At 47.2% G+C, this 22,913-nt stretch overlaps 1 protein-coding gene across 1 annotated transcript in view; it reads right to left on the bottom strand.

The window, feature by feature from the left end:
- The window catches only part of LOC145358968 (sodium channel protein type 1 subunit alpha-like), a 512,173-nt gene that overhangs the window by 71,259 nt on the left and 418,001 nt on the right, over positions 1–22,913 (bottom strand). Inside the window, exon 23 of the mRNA XM_080213322.1 lies at positions 5,225–5,677. Coding sequence (XP_080069448.1) covers positions 5,225–5,677 — 453 coding nt within the window. The remainder of the gene's footprint in view (positions 1–5,224; positions 5,678–22,913) is intronic.

The raw sequence follows: 22,913 nt of genomic DNA, 5'->3' as shown, positions 1-22,913 counted from the left end.
TCACTGCGCTGAGCGGCCTGAGAGAAAAAAACAAATCATTTTCCATAGGAGAGAAAGCGGTTCGAGCAGCCGTTTACCAGCCGCCAGGCCTCTTCCACCTGCTCTCGCTCTCATTCATGTGAAGTGGAGCAGATGAAAGCATCTGTCACACCTTCAGTATCACACCTGCCGTGCGGCCCGAGTCTGTGTAAAGCGTCAGGTTGGACAATGCTGCCTCTTAGGCATCGCTTCCTGAACTCAGTGGCAGCTCTTTGCTAGAGAATCACACACTCATGGGGCACAGGAGGAGGCCGTTCAGCCCATCATGTCTGCACTGGGTCCTTGAAAGAACTATTCAATTAATCTGAGCACCCTGCACTTCCTTCTGTGTGGAGTTTGCGCGTTCTCCCCATGTTTGCGTGGGTTTCCTTTGGGTGCTCCTACGGTCTGAAAGATGTGCGGGTTAGGTGGATTGGCCGTGATAAATTGACCCTTGGTGTCAGGGGGATTAGCAAGGTAAATGCATAATGTTATGGGGAGAGGGCTTGGGTGGGACTGTGGTTGTCACAGACTCGATGGGCTGAATGGTCTCCTTCTGCACTGCTGAATTCTATGATTCATAATCAAGGAACCCCCACACACCCTGGACATTCTCTCTTTCACTTTCTCCCGCCGGGAATACGATACAAAAGTCTGAGATCACTTACCAACCGACTCAAGAACAGCTTCTCCCCTGCTGCCATCAGGCATTTGAATAGACCTACCCGATATTCCGCTGATCTTTCTCTAGCTATGACTGTAACACTGCATTCTGCATCCTAGTCTTTCCCTCTCCCCACGGTACTCTATGAACGGTATGCTTTATCTGTATAGCACGCAAGAGACAATACTTCTCACTGTATCCTATTACACGTGACAATAATAAATCAAATCAAATCAAATCGTAGAATGTGCAGTGCAGAAGGAGGCTATTCAGCCCATTGAGCCTATATCAACAACAAGGCCACCCTGGCCCCATCCCCGTAACCCCACGTATTTACCCTACTAATTCTGTTGATGTTAAGGAATAATTTAGCGCGGCGAATGAACCTAACCCGCACATCTTTTATTTATCAAGTATTTATTGAAGGTCATTTTGAATGTTATTATTGAATTCTCTCGGGCTGTGCGTTCTATACCATAACAACACCATAATTTTTCTGCATCTTTTCTCTGTTACTTCAATCCATGTGGCCTGATTATTGACACTGGAGGTAGTCTCTCCTCATTCAGTCTATTAAATCTCTCCAACGTTTTAAACCCCTCTATTCCATCACCTATGCCTTCAGGTAGCATTCACAATTATTTGAGGGTTGCCCACCCGCAGATTAAGTCATGGTTTTACATTGGAGTGGGGTGAGGAGGAAGGCCCCAAAGATTACCACAGCTGGCAGGAGAACATCGAATCCCATACAGGGTTGGGATAATTCTGAACCACACTCCTGCCATGTGGTCAATCGGGCAAACTGGAACCTCCATGCTCACCATGCTCCATTTGCCTCTTAACCCTCTCTGTTCTAAGAGGATGACTTGAGTACCTCAATATAACTGCAGTCATTTCTCTCTGGTGCCACTTTTGTAAACCTCCTCTGTAGCCTCTCCTTCCCAGAGTGGGGTTGAATTTAATGGTTGCAGCTGGAGAGCTCCAATAAGATTTAGTGACCCCCATCTCCACCTGACATTCAATGCATTGCCATCGCTGAATCCCATCTGGTTCACCAATGTCCTTTAGGGAAGGAAATCTGCTGTCCTTACCTGGTCTGATCTACATTGACTCCAGAGCCACAATAATGTGGTTGACTCTCAACTGCCCTCCTAGGGCAAGTAGGAATGGGCAATAAATGCTGGCAAGGCAGCGACACCCATGCCCCATGAATGAACTAAAAAAAGGTCCCTCACTATCAACATCCTGGGGGACCACCATTGATCAGGGATTAAACTGGGACTATCCAAATCAATACTGTGGCTTCTAGAGCAGGTCAGACGTTGGGGATCCTGAAGCAAGTAACTCACCTCAAATTCTGTCCCCATCTACAAGACTCAAGTCAGAAGTGTGAGGGAGTACTCCCCATTTGCCTGGATGAGTGCAGCTCCAACAACACTCAAGAAGCTCAGTAATACCCAGGACAAAGCAGCCCACTTGATAGGTTCCCCATCCACCATTTTAGCATTCGCTCCCTCCACTACTGATGCACAGTGGCGGCCGTGTGTACCATCTACAAGACGCACTTAAAGCTCAACAAGGCTCCTTCGACAGCACCTTCCAAACCCATGACCACTGCGACCCAGAAGTACAGTAGCAGCAGATACCTGAGAATACCAATCTCTGGAAGATTCCCTCCAAATCACTCACCATCCTGACTTGGAAATATATCGCTGTTCCTTCACTGCCACTGTATCAAAACCCTGGAACTCCCTCCCTAACGGCACTGTGGGTGCACCTACACCTCAGAAACTGCAGTGGCTCAAGAAGGCAGCTCACCACCACCTTCTGAAGGGCAATTAGGGATGAGTAATAATGGCTGGCCGATGCCTACGTCCCATGACTGAATAAAAGAAATAGAGAGATTCCGACAGTCCTTAACGGACTCACCTTGTCCAAAGATGTGGGGGTTAGGTTGATTGGCTATACTAAATTGTCCCTTAGTGTCAGGGGATGATCAGAGTGGACCTGTGGGGTTTTGGGGATAGGGCCTGGGTGGGATTGCTGTCGCTACAGGTTCGATGGGCCAGATGCCCTCCTTCTGCACCGTAGGGATTCTATGATTCTAACCATTTGAGACTGTAGTTTACATTTTTGTTTATTCACTTGTGAGACATGGACGTCGCTGGCTTTATTGCACATCCCTAGTTGGGCAATAAAAACCAAGATAAACCAATAAAGGGGGTAGCGAGTGTTGTGATGATTAATTCAGTCAAAACACCATGGCGCAGTCCAATTAATAACAAGGTCAATTACTTTCCAATGCCACGCAAATTGATAATAATCTCCCTTTAAAAATTAATCTCCACTTACACAAATGTTTAGATTGAGTGTAGGAGCGACTAACAATATATAATGTGTCATAGCTGTTTGTAATGTTGGCACCATTGTGCCTCCCTCATTGTCAAACACAGCTGCACACCTCCGTACAGCTGCTGGGGTGTGCCAATATTTGCCTGATGGTTACAGCCTGTCCTCCGTACAACGTTGATGCCTTTTGAAACTATTGTCTCCCCAGTCAACAAGCTGCTTGTCAGCTTCCGGTCCGTTTCTGGCATTGATCAGTCAGCTGTGGACTCTCCTTCCTGTTTCCTGGATGTTCGGATCAGCGATGGGAGCATGGGAAGGTAGATTGAAGGGGATATTGGGGCAGGAGAGTGCAGGGGCAGATTTGACTATTGCAGGCCTGATCTGCAATTAATATCCCATCTTAAACTGGCTTCTTTAATGAGAGTTAGGCAGTTGTAGTTTTTTGTATACTCATTCGTGGGACACGGGTTGTCGCTGGCTGGGCCAGCATTTATTGCCCATCCCTAGTTGCCCCTTGAGAAGGTGGTGGTGAGCTGCCTTCTTGAATCGCTGCGTCCACATGCTGTGTGTTGACCCTCAATGTTGTTAGGGAGGGAATCCTAGGATTTTGACACGCAACTGTGAACGAACAGTGATATGTTTCCAAGTCAGGATGGTGAGTTGCTTGGAGGGGAACTTGAAGGTGCTGGTGTTCCCATGTATCTGCCTTTGCCCTTCTAGATGGAAGTGGTCGTGGAAGGTGCTGTCTAAGGCTCTCTGGTGAATTGCTGCAGTGCATCTTGTAGATAGTACACACTGCTGCTACTGAGCGTCGGTGGTGGAGGGAGTGGATGTTTGTGGATGTGGTGCATGGATAGGAAAGGTTTAGAGGGATATGGGCTAAACACAGGCAAATGGGACTAATTCAGTTTTGGAAACTTGGTCGGCATGGATGAGTTGGGCTGAAGGGCCTGAGTCCGTGCCACGTACCTCTGTGCCGAGCTCTGCAGGAACTCACCAAGACTCCTTGGACAGCGTCTTCCAAACTTTTTACCACTCAGAAGGACAAGGGCAGTAGATACCTGGAAACACCACTACCTGGAGGTTCCCCTTCACATCACTCACCATCCTGACTTGGAAATATATCACCGTTCCTTTCACTGGGCCAAAATCCACGAATTAACAGCACTACGGGCGTACCTACACCACATGATGTGGAGATGCCAATGTTGGACTGGGGTGTAGGAGCTGAGGGGTCACATGATGCCAGGGTACAATCCGATAGGTTTATTTGAAATCACAAGCTTTGGGAGCGCCGCTCCTTCGTCAGGTGAAGTGGAGTGAGGCAGCATCCGAAGGCCTGTGATTTCAAATAAACCTGTTGGATGCGGTGTTGTGTGACCTTTGACCTTCTACACCATAAGGACTGCAGCGGTTTAAGAAGGCAGCTCACCACCACTGTCTAGTCAAGGACAGTTAGGGGATGGGTAAGAAATGCAGGCCTAGCCTGCAAGGCCCATGTCCCATGAAAGAATAAGTAAGTAAAAACTATAGTCAAACTCTGAACTTGTTGTGAGGGGATTTGAACTCATGTACTCTGGATTATTAGTGCAACCCTCAGTGATGTGATGTAACATAGGGGGTAGGAATTGTTAATTAGCACAAAAGTGAAGGCCTATTTAATTCACTTGCTGTGATTCTGATGGTTGTGGAAAGATGATAAAAGGTTTTGATCAATCAAAACAATGAATCTCTACAAATTAACAACCCTGACATGATAATCCTAGAATCCCTACAGTGCGGAAGGAGGCCATTCAGTCCATCACGTCTGTACCCATCCAGGCCCTATCCCTGTAACCCCACATATTTACACTGCTAATTCCCCTGACATTAGGGTCAATTTATTATGGCCAATCAACCTAACCCCACACGTATTTGGAGTGTGAGAGGAAACCTGAGCACCCGGAGGAAACCCACGCAGACACAGGGAGAACATGCACACTCTGCACAGACAGTGACCCGAGCCGGGAATCGAACCCGGCTCCCTGCCGCTGTGAGGCAGCAGTGCTAACCGCCGTGCCGTACAATGAGATGAAGCGAAACCACCCTGCTTCCCCCAAGAGGTGAAGAGTTTCCGGGACCATCAGCCCAAAGTCACCTTTCGCCTCCCCCGCAGCTGAAGAAACCAAGAATCCTCAGCGAGGATTTTCTTACCTCTTCACTCATGGCTACTTCCGTAAAGGTGCTCTGTTCCTCCTCTTCACAGAGCTCCAACTCTGGCTCGATAACTGCGATGGGAACATTCTCAGACAGTTTGGAGTTTTTGGTTGTGGACTCATTGTTAGGGCCCTTGGCCGTCCTGTTATTCTCAATGTCGCTGGCCGTGCCGTTCCCGTCCTTGTTCTCCGCCTCTTTTGCCGCCTCGGTGTCGGTGTGATTGCAGACATAGATCGGAAGCTCCACCATGTTCTTCCCCTCCGTCGAGGCGTCGGTGTCCCTGCAGAAGCTCAGGAAGAATTCCACAATGGACTTCTTCACAAACCTGATGAAACGATGGATCCTGGCAAAGGCTATCTGGAGATTGTTCATCTCCCCATCTTCATCAGGGGAGCTGAAGTTGTCCGCACTGAAGGAACTCAACAGCAAGGCCAGGAAGAGGTTGAGTACCTGGGGGGGAAATAAATGAGTGGATGTTATTTGCATTTCCTCTTACTCTCATTCCATTATTGGAAAGCCGCTGGAGAGATCACAAGGAATTTTCAGGACAATGACCATTGAACTATTGATAGTCCCAATGACCTCCCTCCACCCCCTACTTCATCACACTCTCCGGCCCTGATTTTACTGGCACACTGACCCCGAGGCTCGCAAAACGGCATCCCCTGTTGGCCTCGGGTGCTATCTCATGAGCCTTGGGAGTGGGTGCCGGTAAAATTCCTGCCTGCATATCCTTCTGTTCCCCTTCACGCATTTATCCAGCTTCCCTTTAAATGCACTCCACCATTCAGCTCAACTGCACCTTGTGGTAGCAAGCCTTTCCCACGTCCTCACCATTCTTTGGGTCAACATATTTTTCCTGAATCCTTAGGGTGGCACAGTGGCTAGCACAGCTTCTTCACAGTGCCAGGGGCCCAGGTTCGATTTCTGGCTTGAGTCGCTGTCTGTGCGGAGTCCGCACGTCTCTCCCCGTGTCTGCATGGGTTTCCTCCTGCACTCCAAAGATGTGCGGGTTCGGTGAACTGGCCGTGCTAAATTATTCCTAGTGTCAGGGGGATTAGCAGGGTAAATATGAGGGATTACGGGAATAGGGCCTGGGTAGGATTGTGATTGGTACGGACTCAATGGGCCAAATGGCCTCCTTCTGCACTGTAGGGATTCTTAATGGATTTATTAGAGATCACCTTATATTTATTTATTAATGGTTGTCATATATTTGTTTATGAGTGGCTATCTAATATTTATAGTTGGGACATGCCATTGAGCCAATGTTATCTCTAATATCTTTGGATTCTGAAGGAAATTCACTGGGCTGAGTTTAGTGTATGTAGCGTGGCTCTCAGTGGTGGCACTGGAAGTGTTTGCCCTTGCTACATGTTGGCACATCAGCCCCACACTCCTGATCTAGGCACCCAGTGCAGAGGGGTTTGATTTGATTTATTATTGTCACAATTATTAGCATACAGTGAAAGATATTTTTTTTGTGCGCTATACAGACAGAACAGGGACGGTGGGGGTCCTCCTCGTGAACCTTGGCTTGGCCAAACTATAAATAGGTCCAGACAGCAGGGGACTGAATGGGTCATCTGACCTGACTGTCTATCCCTCCAACCACAGCTATATTTGCAGCTGGGTGTTCCTGGTGAGAGAGCATGCGGTGTCCGAGGGCAATATTAAGGCCTTCCATGCCTGTTGGACACCGCAGGGGCTGGAGTGTATTATTGATCCCTTCTCATCACATTTTGCTTTGATGTTTTAAATTTCCTTTACATTTTCTTTGCTTTGGGTGGTTTTGCCCACCCTTTTTTTTAAGGGGTCGCTCTCCTTGCTTTCTCCCTTAGTTTGTTTGCGTTAGTTTAATCACTTTACCCAAAGGAAAGACTCCTATAACAGTCAATAAAGCACAGCTGACCACAACTTAACCCAATGGCACAAGGAACAGCTTCAGTGATCATATATCTCAGGTTTTATTTTCATTTAGAACTCTATCAAGACCACACCTGGAATACTGTGTACAGTTCTGGTCACCCTGTTGTAGAACGGATATTATTCAATTAGGAAGAGTGCAAAAAAGATTTACTAGGATGCTACCGGGACTTGATGGTTTAAGTTATAAGGAGAGACTGGATAGACTGGGACTTTTTTTCTCTGGAGCGTAGGAGGCTGAGGGGTGATCTTATAGAGGTCTATAAAATAATTAGGGGTACAGATAAGGGAGATAATCTGAAATGAGAGGGCATATGTTTAAGTTGTGAGGAGAGAGATACAAAAGGGTCCAGAGGAGCCATTATTTCACACAGAGGGTGGTGAGTGTCTGGAATGAGAGGCCAGACGCAGTAGTAGAGGTGAGTACAATTTTGTCTTTTAAGAAGTGTTTAAACAGTTGCATGGGTAAAATGGCTATAGAGGGATATTGGCCAAATGTGGGCAATTGGGACTAGTTTAGTGGTTAGAGGGCGGCATGGACAAGTTGGGCCGAAGGGCCTGTATCTATGCTGTAAACCTTTTACGACTCTATGCGGCTGCTTCCCTGCTCGATTTCTGGGTTTTGCATTTTCTCTGAGGGCGGGGTTGGGGATGGGGATGGGTGGGGGGGGCTGGGGTTAGGGTGAGTGCAGTGGAGGGAAAGTGTGGAGCAGGAGGGAAGCCCAATGCTGATTAGCCATGTCAAAGTGAAGGGCATCGACCAGAGGCTAATCCGTCAGTCAGTTCCCGCAAAGAAGCTGAGGCTTCTCAACAGTAACCACAGCAACGGAGAAACGCCAGGGAAAAGGATTTCCGCACAAAATTGTTCAGGGGATAAATGCCAATGAATAAATTTCTGGGCTGCATGTCAACTGGCGTAATAGGTGGGAGATTCCTTATCAGGGGAGTTTCCATCCGCTCTTCTTTAGATAAGTTACTGGAACGTGAGTGCTGGGGCTGGAGAGAGTTTGGAAGTCAATATGTGATGACTTCACCGAGGCCCATGAGGTAGGCCTCTTGGGGTATCGGCTCCCTGAAAGATATAGCTGATTGAGACCATAATTGCCTGCCCAATCACGGAGCCTCAGTTGTATGTAAATATTGAGGGTTACCAACGCTCCGGATTCTGACTTTGTACCTAAAGCACTCTTAGGAGTGGAGATAAGTTTGTAACTAAAGGGTATCTGCTGAAGGGACACCGGCCTCTGAGGAGTCATTTCACAATACACCAGTAAAACGGATGTGGAGGTTTTGGAGAGGGTACAGAAAAGATTTACTAGGATGTTGCCTGTTATGGAGGGCATCAACTGTGAGGAGAGGTTGGAGAGACTTGGCTTGTTCTCACTGGAATGATGGAGGTTGAGGGGGCGACCTGATAGAAGCCAACAAGATTATGAGGGGCATGGATAGAGTGGATAGTCAGGAGCTTTAGTCCAGGGTGGAAGGGTCAATTACTAGGGAGCACAGGTTTAAGGTGCGAGGGGCAAAGAAAATTACAGCATAGGAACAGGCCCTTCGGCCCTCCAAGCCTGCATCGACCATACTGCCCGACTGAACTAAAATCCTTCCAGGGACCATATCCCCTCTATTCCCATCCTATTCATACATTTGTCAAGACGCCCCTTCAAAGTTACTATTGTATCTGCTTCCACAACCTTCCCTGGCAGCAAGTTCCAGGCACCCACTACCCTCTGTGTAAAAAACTTGCCTCGTACATCTCCTTTAAACATTGCTTTAAACTTACGCCCCCTAGTAATTGACTCTTCCGCCCTGGGAAAAAGCTTCTGACTATCCACTCTGTCCATACATAATCTTGTAGGCTTCTATCAGATCGCCCCTCAACCTCTGTCATTCCAGTGAGAATAAGCCAAGTTTCTCCAACCTCTCCTCATAGCTAATGCCCTCCATACCAGGCAACATCGTGGTAAATCTTTTCTGTACCCTCTCCAAAGCCTCAACATCCCTCTGGGAGTGTGGCGATCGGAATTGAACACTATATTCCAAGTGTGGCCTAACTAAGGTTCAAAAGTTGTTGTAAGAGTCTCTGGACATAGCCGTGAATGCGAGGAGCTAACCTGAACCAATAAACTCTTTGCAGTTACATAGCATCTTTAACCTGGTTAAACCATCTCAACGCACCTCACAGGAGCATTGACGAAACCAAATTTGACACCAAGCCACGTCAGGAGATATTAGGATAGGGAAGTAGAAACTGGGGCAAAGTGCTAAGCTTGAGGTGCCGTTCAGAGGAGATTGAGAGGCATTGGGGCTCAAAAAGGGAATTCCGGAGCTTAGGGCCTAGTGAGGAAGCAGTGGCATAGTAGTATTGTCACTGGACTGGTGTTCTAGAGGTCTAGTGTCCCTGCTTTGAGGACTCAGGTTCAAATCTCATCATGGCAGATGGTGAAATCTGAATTCAATAAATAATCTGGAATTAAAAGTCTAACGATGACCATGAAACCATTGTCGATTGGTGTAAAAACCTATCTGACCCTTTAGGGAAACAAATCTGCCATCCCTACCTGGTCTGGCCTATATGAGACTCAAGAGCCATGACAATGTGGTTGAGTCTCAAATGCCCTCTGAAATGGTCCAGCAAACCACACATGTCAGGAGCAACTAGGGATGGGCAATTAATGCTGGCCCAGCCAGCGACATGCATATCCCGTGAACAAATAAGAGAACATTGCTGAAGGCAAGGCCACCCGGTGATGGAGTAATATAAATCAGGGAAGCTGAAGAGGCCTGAATTGGAGGAGAGCAGATATCTCAGTGAATGGTAGGGGTGGAGATGATTGCAGAGCTAGAGAGGGCAAATTTGAGAGGTGGGATTTGAACACAAGTACTTCATAACAATATCACTGCACAAAGAAGAGATGATGGCCTAGTGGTATTATCACTAGACTATGAATCCAGAAACACAGCTAATGTTCTGGGGACCCAGGTTCGAATCCCACCACAGCAGGTGAATTTTAAATTCAATAAATATCTGGAATTAAGAATCTAATGAAACCATTGTCGATTGTTGGGAAAACCCATCTGGTTCACTGATGTTCTTTAGGGAAGGAAATCTGCCGTCCTTACCCAGTCTGGCCTACATGTGACTCCAGAGCCACAGCAATATGGTTGACTCTCAACTGCCCTCGGGTGACTAGGGATGGGCAATAAATGCTGGCTGTGCCGGCAATGCCCATTTCCCACGAGTGAGGGGAAGAAAGTGGTGTGGAGCGATTGAAGCGTGTGGAAATGTGTGTGCGGGAATCCCCACACGTGCTCAGTGACACTGGTCTCATTCCATCGGGAAGTGGTCGCTCGGGGGTTTCCTTTCGCAACGACAGGAATAGAACCTGCCATTCTACAAGGAGGGCTCACTTGAAATCGACAATGAAAAGAAAGTATCAACGGGCCTTCCTGCGTTAATTTATCACTTGGTTGCTACGGAAACAGATTGCTCCATGTCGGTGTGAGCGAGTGGTCAGAGATTCGTTTCGTTTTCACTTGTGGTGGCACTAACGTAATTCGCCCAAGGCATGGTTCGTGTTGGTCTGGATACAGGCTGTGTTGAATTTTTGGAATATTCAGGTGATTTGTACAATGAATATACAGGATTATTCATGACGTATCTGATCCTAACTACCCCCCCCCTCTCCACTGTCAACATATAGAGCGAAGAGCCCAGCCAGAGTGTATGAGAACACAGGACTCACTGTAGGGAACACCTCAGGAGCCAAGTCGGTGAGTTAAGGACATGACTTTGGAATCCTCTAACCCGGGGGCCGTGGATGTTCAGACTTCAACATTTAACAACTGGAATAGGCCAATTCGGGCCTGCTTTTCCATTCTATGAGATAGAAACAGAGAAACCTAGAAATTCGAAGCAGGAGTAGGCCATTCGGCCCTCCGAGTCTGCTCCACCATTCATCTCGATCATGGCTGATCATCAAATTCAGTACCCTGATCCCCCCTTCCCCCACCCTCCCCACCCATATCCCTTGATCACTTCAGCCCCAAGAGCTATAGTTAAGAAAGACCATCAACGGCCCTACTTTCTCAGAAGGCTAAGGAAATTTGGCATGTCTGCTACGACTCTCACAACTTTTACAGATGCATTCTTTCTGGTTGTATCACAGCTTGGAATGGCTCCTGTTCTGCTCAAGACTGCAAGAAACTACAAAGGGTCAAGAATGCAGCCCAATCCATCACGCAAACTAGCATCCCATCCATTGACTCTGTCTACACTTCCCACTGCCTCAGAAAAGCAGCCAGCATAATTCGGGACTCAACTCATCCTGGACACTCTCTCTTCCACCTTTTTCTGTCAGGTAAAAGATACACAAGTCTGAGGTCAGGGGGACTAGCTAGGGTAAATGCATAGGACTATGGGGATAGGGCCTGGGTGGAATGAACATAAGAACATAAGAAAAGGGAGCAGGAGTAGGCCATCTAGCCCTTCGAGCCTGCCCCGCCATTCAATAAGATCATGGCTGATCTGAAGTGGATCAGTTCCACTTTCCTGCTTTCTCCCCATAACCCTTAATTCCCCTGTCTATCAGAAACCTATCCACCCGTGACTTAAATATATCCAGCGAGGCAGCCTCCACCACTTCAACGGGCAGAGAATTCCAGAGATTCACCACCCTTTGAGTGAAGAAGTTCCTCCTCAACTCACTAGTGATCAGTGCAGATTCGATAGGTGGAATGGCCTCCTTCTGCACTGTAGGATTCTATGATTCATAATTAAGGATCTCACGCACACCAGACATTCTCTCTTCCACCTTCTTCTGTCGGGGAAAAAGACACAAAAGTCTGAGGTCACGTACCAAGTGACTCAAGAGCAGCTTCTTCCCTGCTGCTGTCAGACTTTTGAATGGATTAAGTTGACCTTTCGCTACACCCTAGCTATGACTGTAACACTATCTTCTCCTTTCCTTCTCCCCTATGTACTCTATGAATGGTATGCTTTGTTGGTATAGCGCACCGGAAACAATACTTCTCACTGTCCACTAATACGTAAGAAAATACTAAATCAAATCAAATCAAAGAGCGAAGCTGTTCCATTCCCTGACACTGGCATCTTGTATTTCAGTGACAGAAAGCAACCTCATCTCAAAGCACAATCTTGAACAATCCTGTCTTCACATAGAAGCTTTGGGATCTGCCAACAATTCAATTTATGCAATGACCTCCCCTTTCGGAGGCCCAGAATCTAAAATGTTTCTCCCGTGACAGCTATTGTTTCTCTGAGTGTTGCTCTAATTGCAAACATTCAGTCACACTTAAGTCATAAAAATAGTCAACATTCCAATTTTTTTAAAGGACGATTTGCGACCGATGACAACACTCCTTCCCGCCGCGGGTGTGATAAGACGATCGGTCTGGGGGAACAGTCCGTTATGTGGAATGGCTGGCGAGGGCTCAGACTGAGGACTGAGTGATGCCAGCTCGATGGGACTGAGACCTATAGTTAGAACAGCAAGGAGAGTTTCAGACAGCTGCTCGGGCCCTTGTGTTAGTGAGTTGGTGCATCAATCTCAATCAATAAAAACAATGTCATTGAAATCTGGAAAGACAGGGAGTATTTCAGTCTGCACTGGGGAGACAATGCTTTCGTGGATGAGTGATCCAGAGGGCCAGGGGCTAAGAATGTTCTGGAACTTCCCCAAATCAGCAGCACAGGCGGGCACAGCATTCAGGGCAGGCGGCGATGGTTTAAGTGCGGGGCCAGTATTTTCTTGTTAAACATTGGGGTTTACGTGTCGGTCAGGATTCCAGGAAGGCGCAGTGTCCGGGACACTGGAGTGATTAGCCAGACATCCTTGCTGCTATAATGGGAGGAAGCCTCTGGCATTGGCATTCTGGAAGGATGGATGAGGTCAATTGGGATGAATGGCCTTTTCCATCTGTTCCGACCTCGTGTCGGGAGGTGGCAGGAAGTCAAAGTTCACCAGTTGGTCAGTTCTGATGAATAGAGACACGCACGCACGCGCACACACACGCACACATGCACACACACAGGCACACACACGCACACACACACGCACGCGCACACACACACACACACACACAAAAAACACCATCCCCTCTTTTCGTTCTCAGACCCAGCCTGAACAGCTGGAACTGTCCAACATTAAGCAGTTTATCCCAGTTCCCTCTTTCACATTGAAAATTCGGTCTGCACCCTTGTTTCTCAATTCTTCCGCCTCTGCACCCTTCCCTTCCCTTCCCTTTGTAGCCTCCTCCAGTCCTACAATCTTCCGAGGGATCTTCAGTCCTCTAACTGTAGTCTCTAACTCAGCCTGGATTTTCATCACTCCATGATTGGTGGCCATTCCTTAGATCCTCAGCTTGAAATTCCTTCCCTAAACCTCTTCACCCATTCACCTCTCCCTCCTGAGATTGACCAAGCTATTGGTCACCTTCTCTAATGTCTCTTTATTTGGTTTGATGCCAAATTTATTCCAGATGGTGTGGGAGCTGTCCCCAGCATACCCTCTAACTCCAGTTCAATGCTCTTTAAAGTTTAAAGTTTATTTATTGGTGTCACAAGTAATGAAGTTACTGTGAAAATCCCCTAGTCGCCACCCTCCAGCGCCTGTTCAGGTACGCTGAGGGAGAATTTAGCATGGCCAGTACACCTAATAAGCTTGTCTTTCCGACTGTGGGAGCACCCAGAGGAAACCCACGCAGACAAGGGGAGAAAGTCCGCACAGACAGAAATCAAACCTGGGTCCCAGGCGCCATGAGGCAGCAGCACTAACCACTGTGCCACCGCACAGCCCGAGAATGAGATCTCAAAATTGCATAGCCCAGTTCCTAACTGATCACTTTCCGAAACACTCCCACACGCGAGCCATTGCTAACAACTGTGCCACCCCTAACTGTACCCTAACTCTTCCCTCACAGTATCACTCACACTGTAACAGTATATTCTGTCCTCTCTCTTTTCTTTCTCTAAGTACGGTATGCTTTGTCTATATAGCGTGCAAGAAACAATACTTTTCAGTTTATCCCAATACATGTGACAATAATAAATCACATCAATTCAATTCTATTTTGCTTTTCTAAAGCACTGTGATGTTTTATGACACTGGGGTGAAATACAAGTCATTGTTTGCAAAGGATTGAACGCAGTTTATTCCTGCCTTTATTAGAAGCTACTTTTCAACAGCCTGTAACAAAACTCGACAGGGATTCTTCTTTCTGTGGGTTTTCCATCCGGAGGCCACACAGGCTACAGGAAGTTGTTTTGCAGTTGAACAAAGTGCAGATGCACATGGTCAAATCCTCCCTCTTCTCAGCCCATTGGGACAACCTGTGAGTTGTAAGTTACTAATCAAAATATTGAGGGGTCAGAAACTGATTGCCAGCCCATTAAAACTGCACAGGTTAGGATCCCACACCCAGGGTGTGGGTGGCACGGTGACACAGTGGTTAGCCCTGCTGCCTCACAGTGCCAGGAACCCGGGTTCGATTCCCAGCTTGGGTCACTGTCTGTGCGGAGACTGTGTGTTCTCCCCACGTCTGCATGGATTTCCTCCGGGTGCTCCAGTTTCATCCCACACTCTGAAAGATATGCTGGTTAGGTGCATTGGCCGTGCTAAATTCTCCCTCAGTGTACCTGAAAAGGTGCCGGAGTGTGGCGAGTAGAGGATTTTCACAGTAACTTTATTGCAGTGTTAATGGAAGCCTACTTGTGACACTAATAAATGAACTTTAACTGTAGGTGCCAGGAGCTGCCCCATTGCGATTTGTACCTGCCCGCAACAGGCAGTACAGACGCCTGCTGAAAATTAACAGGTTTTTTTTCCTCTCTTTGATCTTTCGTGGGATGCAGGCATCGTTGGCAAGGTCAGCATTGAGTTCCCACCCCAGTTGGCCTTGAACTGAGTGGCTGTGTCGGTGTACTTCTATCCCCTGATTTCATCATTTTGTCACTGTGATGTGGAGATGCTGGTGTTGGACTGGGGTGGGCTCAGTAAGAAGTTTCACAACACCAGGTAAAAGTCCAACAGGTTTATTTGGAATCATGAGCTTTCGGAGCGCTGCTCCTTCATCAGGGTGAGGTGAGGCACTTGTCTGGCTCTGAAAGCTCCTGATTCCAAATAAATCCATTGGATTTTAACCTGGTGTCACGAGACTTCTCGCTGTATCATTTTGTAATGTGTTCAATGTGGGAAGAATTAACAGTTAAAATGAAATTGGTATTCAAAGCAGGGTTAACAGGGTTAAAATATCAGGACATATTCTCGAGAGAGTGACGGGTTAAGATGTTAATTTGATTTGATTTATAGAAACATAGAAGAGTACGGCACAGTACAGGCCCTTCGGCCCTCAATGTTGTGCCGAGCTATGTCCAAACCCAAGATCAAGCTATCCCACTCCCTCTCATTCTGGTGTGCTCCGTGTGCCTATCCAATAACCGCCTGAAAGTTCCTAAAGTGTCCGACTTCACTATTGCAGCAGGCAGTGCGTTCCACACCCCAACCACTCTCTGAGTGCAGAATCTACCTCGGACATCCCTCCTATATCTCCCACCATGAACCTTATAGTTATGCCCCCTAGTAACAGCTACATCCACCCGAGGAAATAGTCTCTGAAAGTCAAATTTATTATTGTCACATGTATTAGTGTACAGTGAAAAGTATTGTTTCTTGCGCGCTACACAGACAAAGCATACTGTTCATAGAGAAGGAAAGGAGAGGGTGCAGAATGTAGTGTTACAGTTATAGCCAGGCTGTAGAGAAAGATCAACTTAGTGTGAGTTAGGTCCATTCAAAAGTCAGCAATTCAGTTAACTGCGTTGTTCCAATGATTAAAGGAGTTGATCAAGTGTATTTCCTCTGAAAAGAATCCAGAACTAAAGGGGAGGGGCAACCATTAAACGGTGGTAGTTCTGGATGATATCAAGAAGCATTTCTTCACACAAAGGCTAGTGGCAATCTGGAACTTCCCCTCCACAATGTGGGAGGCTGAGGAACAGAACACTTCCAATCTGAGACTGGTAGACTTCTGTTAGGCAAGGAATAGATGGTGTCAATGGCTAGCCCATCCCTAATTGCCCCTTGAAGAGGTGGTGTTGAGCTGCCTTCTTGAACTGCTGCAGTCCATGTGGTGAAGGCACACCCACAGTGCTGTTACGGAGGGAGTTACAGGATGTTGATCCAGCCACAGTGAGAGAACGGTGATATATTTCAAAGTCAGGGTGGTGGGTTTTCATAGAACCCTTACAATGCAGAAGGAGGCCATTCAGCCCATCGAGTCTGCACCGACTCACCAACATCTTCACCAAGTCTGCCCTGTGCCCTATCCCTGTAACCCATCCATTTACCCTGCCAAACCCCCAATCCTGCACCAACAACAATCCCACCCAGATCCTACCCCGTTAACCTTATGTACCTTTGGTCCCCCTGACACAAGGGGCAATTTAGCATGGTCAATTAACCTAACCTGCACATCTTTGGGCTGTGGGAGAAAACCGGGGCACCCGGAGGAAAGTCACGCAGACGTGGGGAGAATGCGCAGACTCCACACAGATAGTAACCTGAGGCCGGAATCGAACCTGGGTCCCTGGTGCTGTGAGGCAGCAGTGCTAACCACCGTGCCACCCCATAATTTGTTTGATTGATAGGTTGAGGGAGCTCGGTCTTTTCTCCCTGGAGAGGCGAAGGATGAGAGGTGACCTGATAGAGGTTTATAAAATGTTGAGAGGTATAGATCGGGTGGATTCTCGGAGGCTATTTCCCAGGGCTGAAATGGTTGCTACGAGAGGACACAGGTTTAAGGTGCTGGGGAGCGAGTACAGAAGAGATGTTAGGGGTAAGTTTTTCACTCAGAGGGTGGTGAGTGAGTGGAATTGGCTGCTGTCAGTGGTGGCGGAGGTGAACTCATTGGGGTCTTTTAAGAGACTTCTGGATGAGTACATGGGATTTAATGGGATTGAGGGTTATAGATAGGCCTGGGAGGTATGGATATGATCAACGCAACTTGTGGGCCGAAGGGCCTGTTTGTGCTGTAGTGTTCTATGTTCTATGATTTGGAGGGGAATGTCCAGGTGGTGGTTAAGTTACAGATCGGCTAGAGGCTTGAGGGCCTATTCCTATTCCCATCCCCGTGGAACGGCCTGGACTTGAACTTGAAATTTAATTTGGAGCCCCCTCCCCCCAGGTTAGATCAAGGTTAAAAGGAATCCGCAATGCTTACTGACAGCAAGAAAAGTGACGCTCTGTTATGAAACAAGCACAAAAGGGATCAATGTCAGGAGATGAGCTCAAATGATGGAAAAATGTTGTGACTTCTCGAACACTCGATTTCCGGGATTTGCAAATAGTTTTGTTTGACTGTCAGTCCACAAGATTCTCCAAATGGAGTGGGTGAAATTCAAGATCTGTCCTGGATCTGAGCCAAGCTTCTCCTCTGCCATATATTGAATGGAACAAGGGATTGCGAGCATAGCTGTACAGAGAGAAACCGCAACTGTCCCCTGTGTGGTGTATCAGCTGTGCCAACAATCTGTTAACATGCATCAGCATCATGCAGTTGTACTAAGATTATAATTGTACCATAATCAATGGGCAAATATTTCGACATCCTCGCGGGCTGGAATGTGTCATTGAAACCACGGGTCAGGCCAACTGGTGACCTTCAGTTACTTTGATGTCTTGCAATCACTCCTGCATCTGCAAGAATGGTCTTTGGTGGTCACTGCCTGTAAATCAGGAATTCCAGCTACCAAATCCTAACTCCGTTTGCCTATCACTCCAATCATTTCGGATCCGCATTGACTCCAGTTCAGCAACATCTCGATTTGAAAGTTCTCACTCCTTGTTTTCAAATCCTTCCACAGCCTCGACCCTTTCCCATCGCTGTACCTTGCTCCAACCCTACCACCGTCCGAGCTATCTCCCTTATTCCGATTCCCATCACTCCACCATTGGTTGGCATTCCTTCAGCTGCCTGAGTCCATTGTTTTGGAATTCACTCTCTGCCTTGCCACCTTTCTCTCCTTTTAGGCGCTCCTTGAAATGTAATGATGTGTCCTAGATTTTGGTCACCAGTCCTAGAAACATAGAAATGTAAAAAATAGGAGCAGGAGGAGGCCATTTGGCCCTTCAAGCCTGCTCTGCCATTCATTATGATCATGGCTGATCATCTAACTCAACAGCCCGATCCCGCCTTCCCCCCATTCCCTTGGATCCCTTTTTCTCAAGTGCTATATCTAACTGCTTCTTGAAAACATACAATGTTTTTGCCTCAACTACTTTCCGTGGTAATGAATTCCACAGGCTGACCACTCTCTGGGTGGAGAAATTTCTCCTTGTCTCTGTCCTGAAAGGTCTACTATATATCCTCGGGCTGTGAGGTTCTGAACACCCCAACCATCAGGAACATCCTTCGTGTATCTCTCTTGTCTAATCTGGTTAGAATATTATAGGTTTCTACGAGAATCCACCCTCCCCGCCCTCATTCTTCTGAACTCCAGCGACTACAATCCTAACCAACTCAATCTCTCCTCATACGCCAGTCCCGCCATCCCAGGAATCAGGCTGGGCCAATGCCAAACTTTTTTTGATAATGCTGTGAGTGATATGCCTTGTGATGCTTCAGTGCATTAAAGTTGCTATATAAATGCAGGCCCTGGTCCCTCTACTCTCCTGGTCTCTGAGCCATCTCGCACTTCCTGGGTCTGCTTAACCCCAGCATATCACTTCACCCATCACAATGGACAATTCTGATAGCCCACCTTCCTCCCTTGAAGCCTAAGGGATGTCTCCAAGAACATACTCGGAGCACAGCCAGGGAGGATCCTTATGGCTTCTCCTGGCAGTGGGATTTTCCAGTCCTGCTAAAGTCAATGAACCCGTGAAGGCCAACACATCGTAGCTGCCATTCAAATCCGCTCCCCTTCCCTTCAGAGGTCTGTTGAATCTCTCCAATCAGGCTCTACCTCTGCCATGCTCAAAGCCATGTTGTCATCCTTTGTGATAATGAACCTAGTTGTTGTTTGTCCCCCCTGAGCTTTCGACAGCCTTGGAAATCATCAACCTCATCATCCTTCTCCAGAAAACTCCTCAGAGGCACTGCCTGACTTGCTTCCATTCTTACATTCTCACCATCACCAGCCATGGTTTCACTCCACAGTCCTGCACAGTCACATCCACAATCTTTATCCCTTCCTTTCCTTCTTTATGTGTTCACCTATTATCTGCGGATAAAGAAGTTAACCTCCCTGTGTGCACACGCTATGTGGAGATGCCGGTGTTGGACTGGGGTAAGCACAGTATGAAGTCTCACAACACCAGGCGAAGGAACAGTGTTCTGAAAGCTTGTGGCGTTTACTATCAAATGAACCTGTTGGACTTTAACCTGGTGTTGTGAGAATTCTTACTGCGCTCACTGTACCCATCTCTGTCACTTCTCCCTCTCGATCTCTCCACTGATTAGAATAATGGGTGATTTGCCTTTGACTGGCATAGGTGTGATGGGCTGAAGGGCCTTTTTCTGTACTGTATATCTTTATGGCTTTAGGGGAGGGGATGGCCCAGTGGTATTGCCATGGCAGGATTCGAACCTTCTCTTCAGAGAAAAGAAGAGAAGGGTAGGGGGAGATTTGATATGGGCGTTGAAAGAAAGGTAATTTTCATTTGAGGAGGCGAACATTAGCTGAGTTTCTGGATCAATAGTCTAGCGATAGTACCATGAAGGCCATCGCCTCCCCAAGAAAATTACCTTTCTTTCAACGCCCATATCAAATCTCCCCCTCCCCTTCTCTTCTCTGAAGAGAACATTCCTGGTATCTCAATCTGAAAGATCTTATTCCTGGTTCGGTATCTCTGCATCCCCCCTAAAGTGTAGTGCCAAGAATTGAATAACGAAGCAGTGTTAAAGGTTTAGCATAACTTCCTTGCACTCTCTGCCCCTATTTATAAAGTCAAGGCTCCTGTGTGGCATTTTAAAAGCCTGCCAACTTCAAAGACTGTCCGTTCTTGCACTCCTTTTGAAATCACCCCATTTATTTTAAATTGCCTCGCCTCATTCTCCCGACCAAAATGTATCACTTCACAATTCCCCTGATGTCAGTTTCATCATCCACGTGTCTGCCCAATTCACCATGTAAAGCTCCGCCGAGATCTGCTACCTTCCTCTTCACCCTTTACAATATTTACCAGTCAGCTTTGAGTCTGGGAGTTGTGCCCTGTATATTCGAGTCCAACTCATTACCTGTCCATCTGAAGGAGTAGTTCATAAGATATAGGAGCAGAATTAGGCCATTCGGCCTATCCAGTCCGCTCCTCCATTCGATCGTGGCTGACATGCTCCTCATCCCCATTTTCCCGCCTTCAACCCATTACCAATTAAAAATCTGTCTAACTCCTCTTTAAAGTTACTCACTGTCCCAGCATACACTGCACTTTGGGGAAATGAATTCCACAGATTCACAACCCTTTGGGAGAAGTAGTTTCTCCTCAGCTCTGTTTTAAATTTATCCTCAGACTATGCCCTAGAATGCCCCACCAGCAGAAGATCCCATTGCACGTCCATCTTATCCATACCTTTTATCATCTTGTATACCTCAGTTTGATCTCCTCTCATTCTTCAAAGTTCCAGAGAATATCAGTCTAAACTGTTCAATCTCTCTTCATATGACAAACCCCTCATCTCTGGAATCAATCTAATGAACCTCCTCCGAACTGTCTGTTAATCCCCTGACACTAGGTTCAATTTTTAGCATGGCCAATCCACCTAACCCACACATCTTCGGAGTGTGGGAGGAAACCGGAGCACCTGGAGGAAACCCACACAGACATTGGGAGAACGTGCAAAGTCCACACAGACAGTGACCCAGCTGGGAATTGAACCCAGGTCCCTGGTGCTGTGAGGCATTAGTGCTAACCATTGAGCCACTGTACCACCCCATTTTTGGAGCGTGGGAGGGAGCCTGAGCATACAGAGGAAACCCACACAAACACAGGGAGAATGTGCAAACTCCACACAGTTCCAGATTCCCACCACCCTCTGGGTGAAAGGTTTTTCCTCGTATCCCCTTGAAATCTCCTGCAATTTACCTTAAGTCAATGCTCCCTGGTTATTGATAGAATCATAGCATCGCAATAGTGCAGAAGGAAGCCACTCAGCCCATCGAGTCTGCACCAACACAGCATTTAGGTGTCCAGATCCTGTCCTGCTCCCTCCACACTGACGCTATAGCTAAAGAAAGCCCACCAAAACCTTTACTTCCTCAGGAGACTAAGAAAATTTGGCATGTCAGCTACAACTCTCACCTAACCGCACCATAGAAAGCACTCTTTCTGGTTGTATCACAGCTTGGTTCTATTCAAGAACACAGGAGACTATAAAGGGTCGTGAATGAAGCCCAATCCATCACGCAAACCAGCCTCCCATCCATTGGCTCTGTCTACACTTCCCGCTGCCTCGGCAAAGCAGCCAGCACAATTAAGGACCCCACACACCCCAGACATTCTCTCTTCCGCCTTCCTCCTTCAGGAAAAAGATACAAAAATCTGAGTTCATGTACCAACCGACTCAAGAGCAGCTTTTTCCCTGCTGCCATCAGACTTTTGAATGGACTCGCCCTTGCATTAAGTTGATCTTTCCCTACGCCCTAGCTATGACTGTAACACTACATTCTTCACTCTCTCCTTTCCTACTCTACGAGTGGTATGCTTTGTCTGTACAGCTAATACATAGGCTAATGTCTGTACATATACATGTGACAATAATAAATCAAATCAAATAATTTCCTCCTCTGAAAGTTATTCAGAGTCATCAAATGTTGTTAAAGTTGCAGACAAAACCGAGAGATTGATTTCCAGCAAGTGATCCTCATCGCAGCGAGGTAGCCTACGTGCGAAGCCTCCAGTTATGTTTGCTTTTTGTTGTTGCCTCTGTCTCAGTCAAGCCTGGTCCACTTCCCCTGCTCACAATCCATTCATTTCACAGCTGTCAAAGCTTTGGGACAGGAGGTGCCAAGGCAGCACCTGACAACACTCCAGTGGCACCCTTCCCAGTGGAGAGAACGTTCTTTCGTGTTGCTGTCAATCACCTGGTGTGACGGCGGAACAGGAACTTGCTTCCTGGCCAGATCTGTTCCAGCTTTGGTGATGTTATTTCGTCCTGGCGGCCTCAATTCCTATTTGGGAATGAGCAGGAGAATTCTAGCTGCCCGACGCAATGTTTAATCCATTAATCAAACTATCTTTTTTTATGTTAATTCTTTGTGGTCACATAATGACCTGTATTGTGTCAAGGATTTTTTTTAAAAATAGCATGGGCTCCCAGATAATGCCAGATCTCTTCTGTAGAATCTTAGAATCCCAAAAGTGCAGAAGAAGGCCATTTGGAACATTGAGCCTGCACCGACAGCAATCCCACCCACGCCCTGTTCCTGTAACCCTATGTAATTACCCTGCTAATCCCCCTGATGCTAATGGGCAGTTTAGCATGGCCAATCCACCTAACCTGCACATCTTTGGAGTGTGGGAGGAAACCAGAGCACCTGGAAGAAAGTCAGGCAGACACAGGGAGAACATGCAAGCTCCACACAAAAGCATAGAAGCATAGAAGGTAGGAGCAGGAGGAGGCCATTTGGTTCTTCGAGCCTGCTCTGCATTTCATTATGATCATGGCTGATCGTCCAACTCGGTGACCTGAGGTCGGAATCGAACCTGGGTCCCTGGCACTGTGAGGCAACAATACTAATCAC

Source organism: Carcharhinus amblyrhynchos, chromosome 2 (genome assembly GCF_965287045.1).
Source record: "Carcharhinus amblyrhynchos chromosome 2, sCarAmb.v2.hapA, whole genome shotgun sequence".
Lineage (NCBI taxonomy): Eukaryota > Metazoa > Chordata > Chondrichthyes > Carcharhiniformes > Carcharhinidae > Carcharhinus > Carcharhinus amblyrhynchos.
This window is presented reverse-complemented; position numbering and strand designations above follow the sequence as displayed.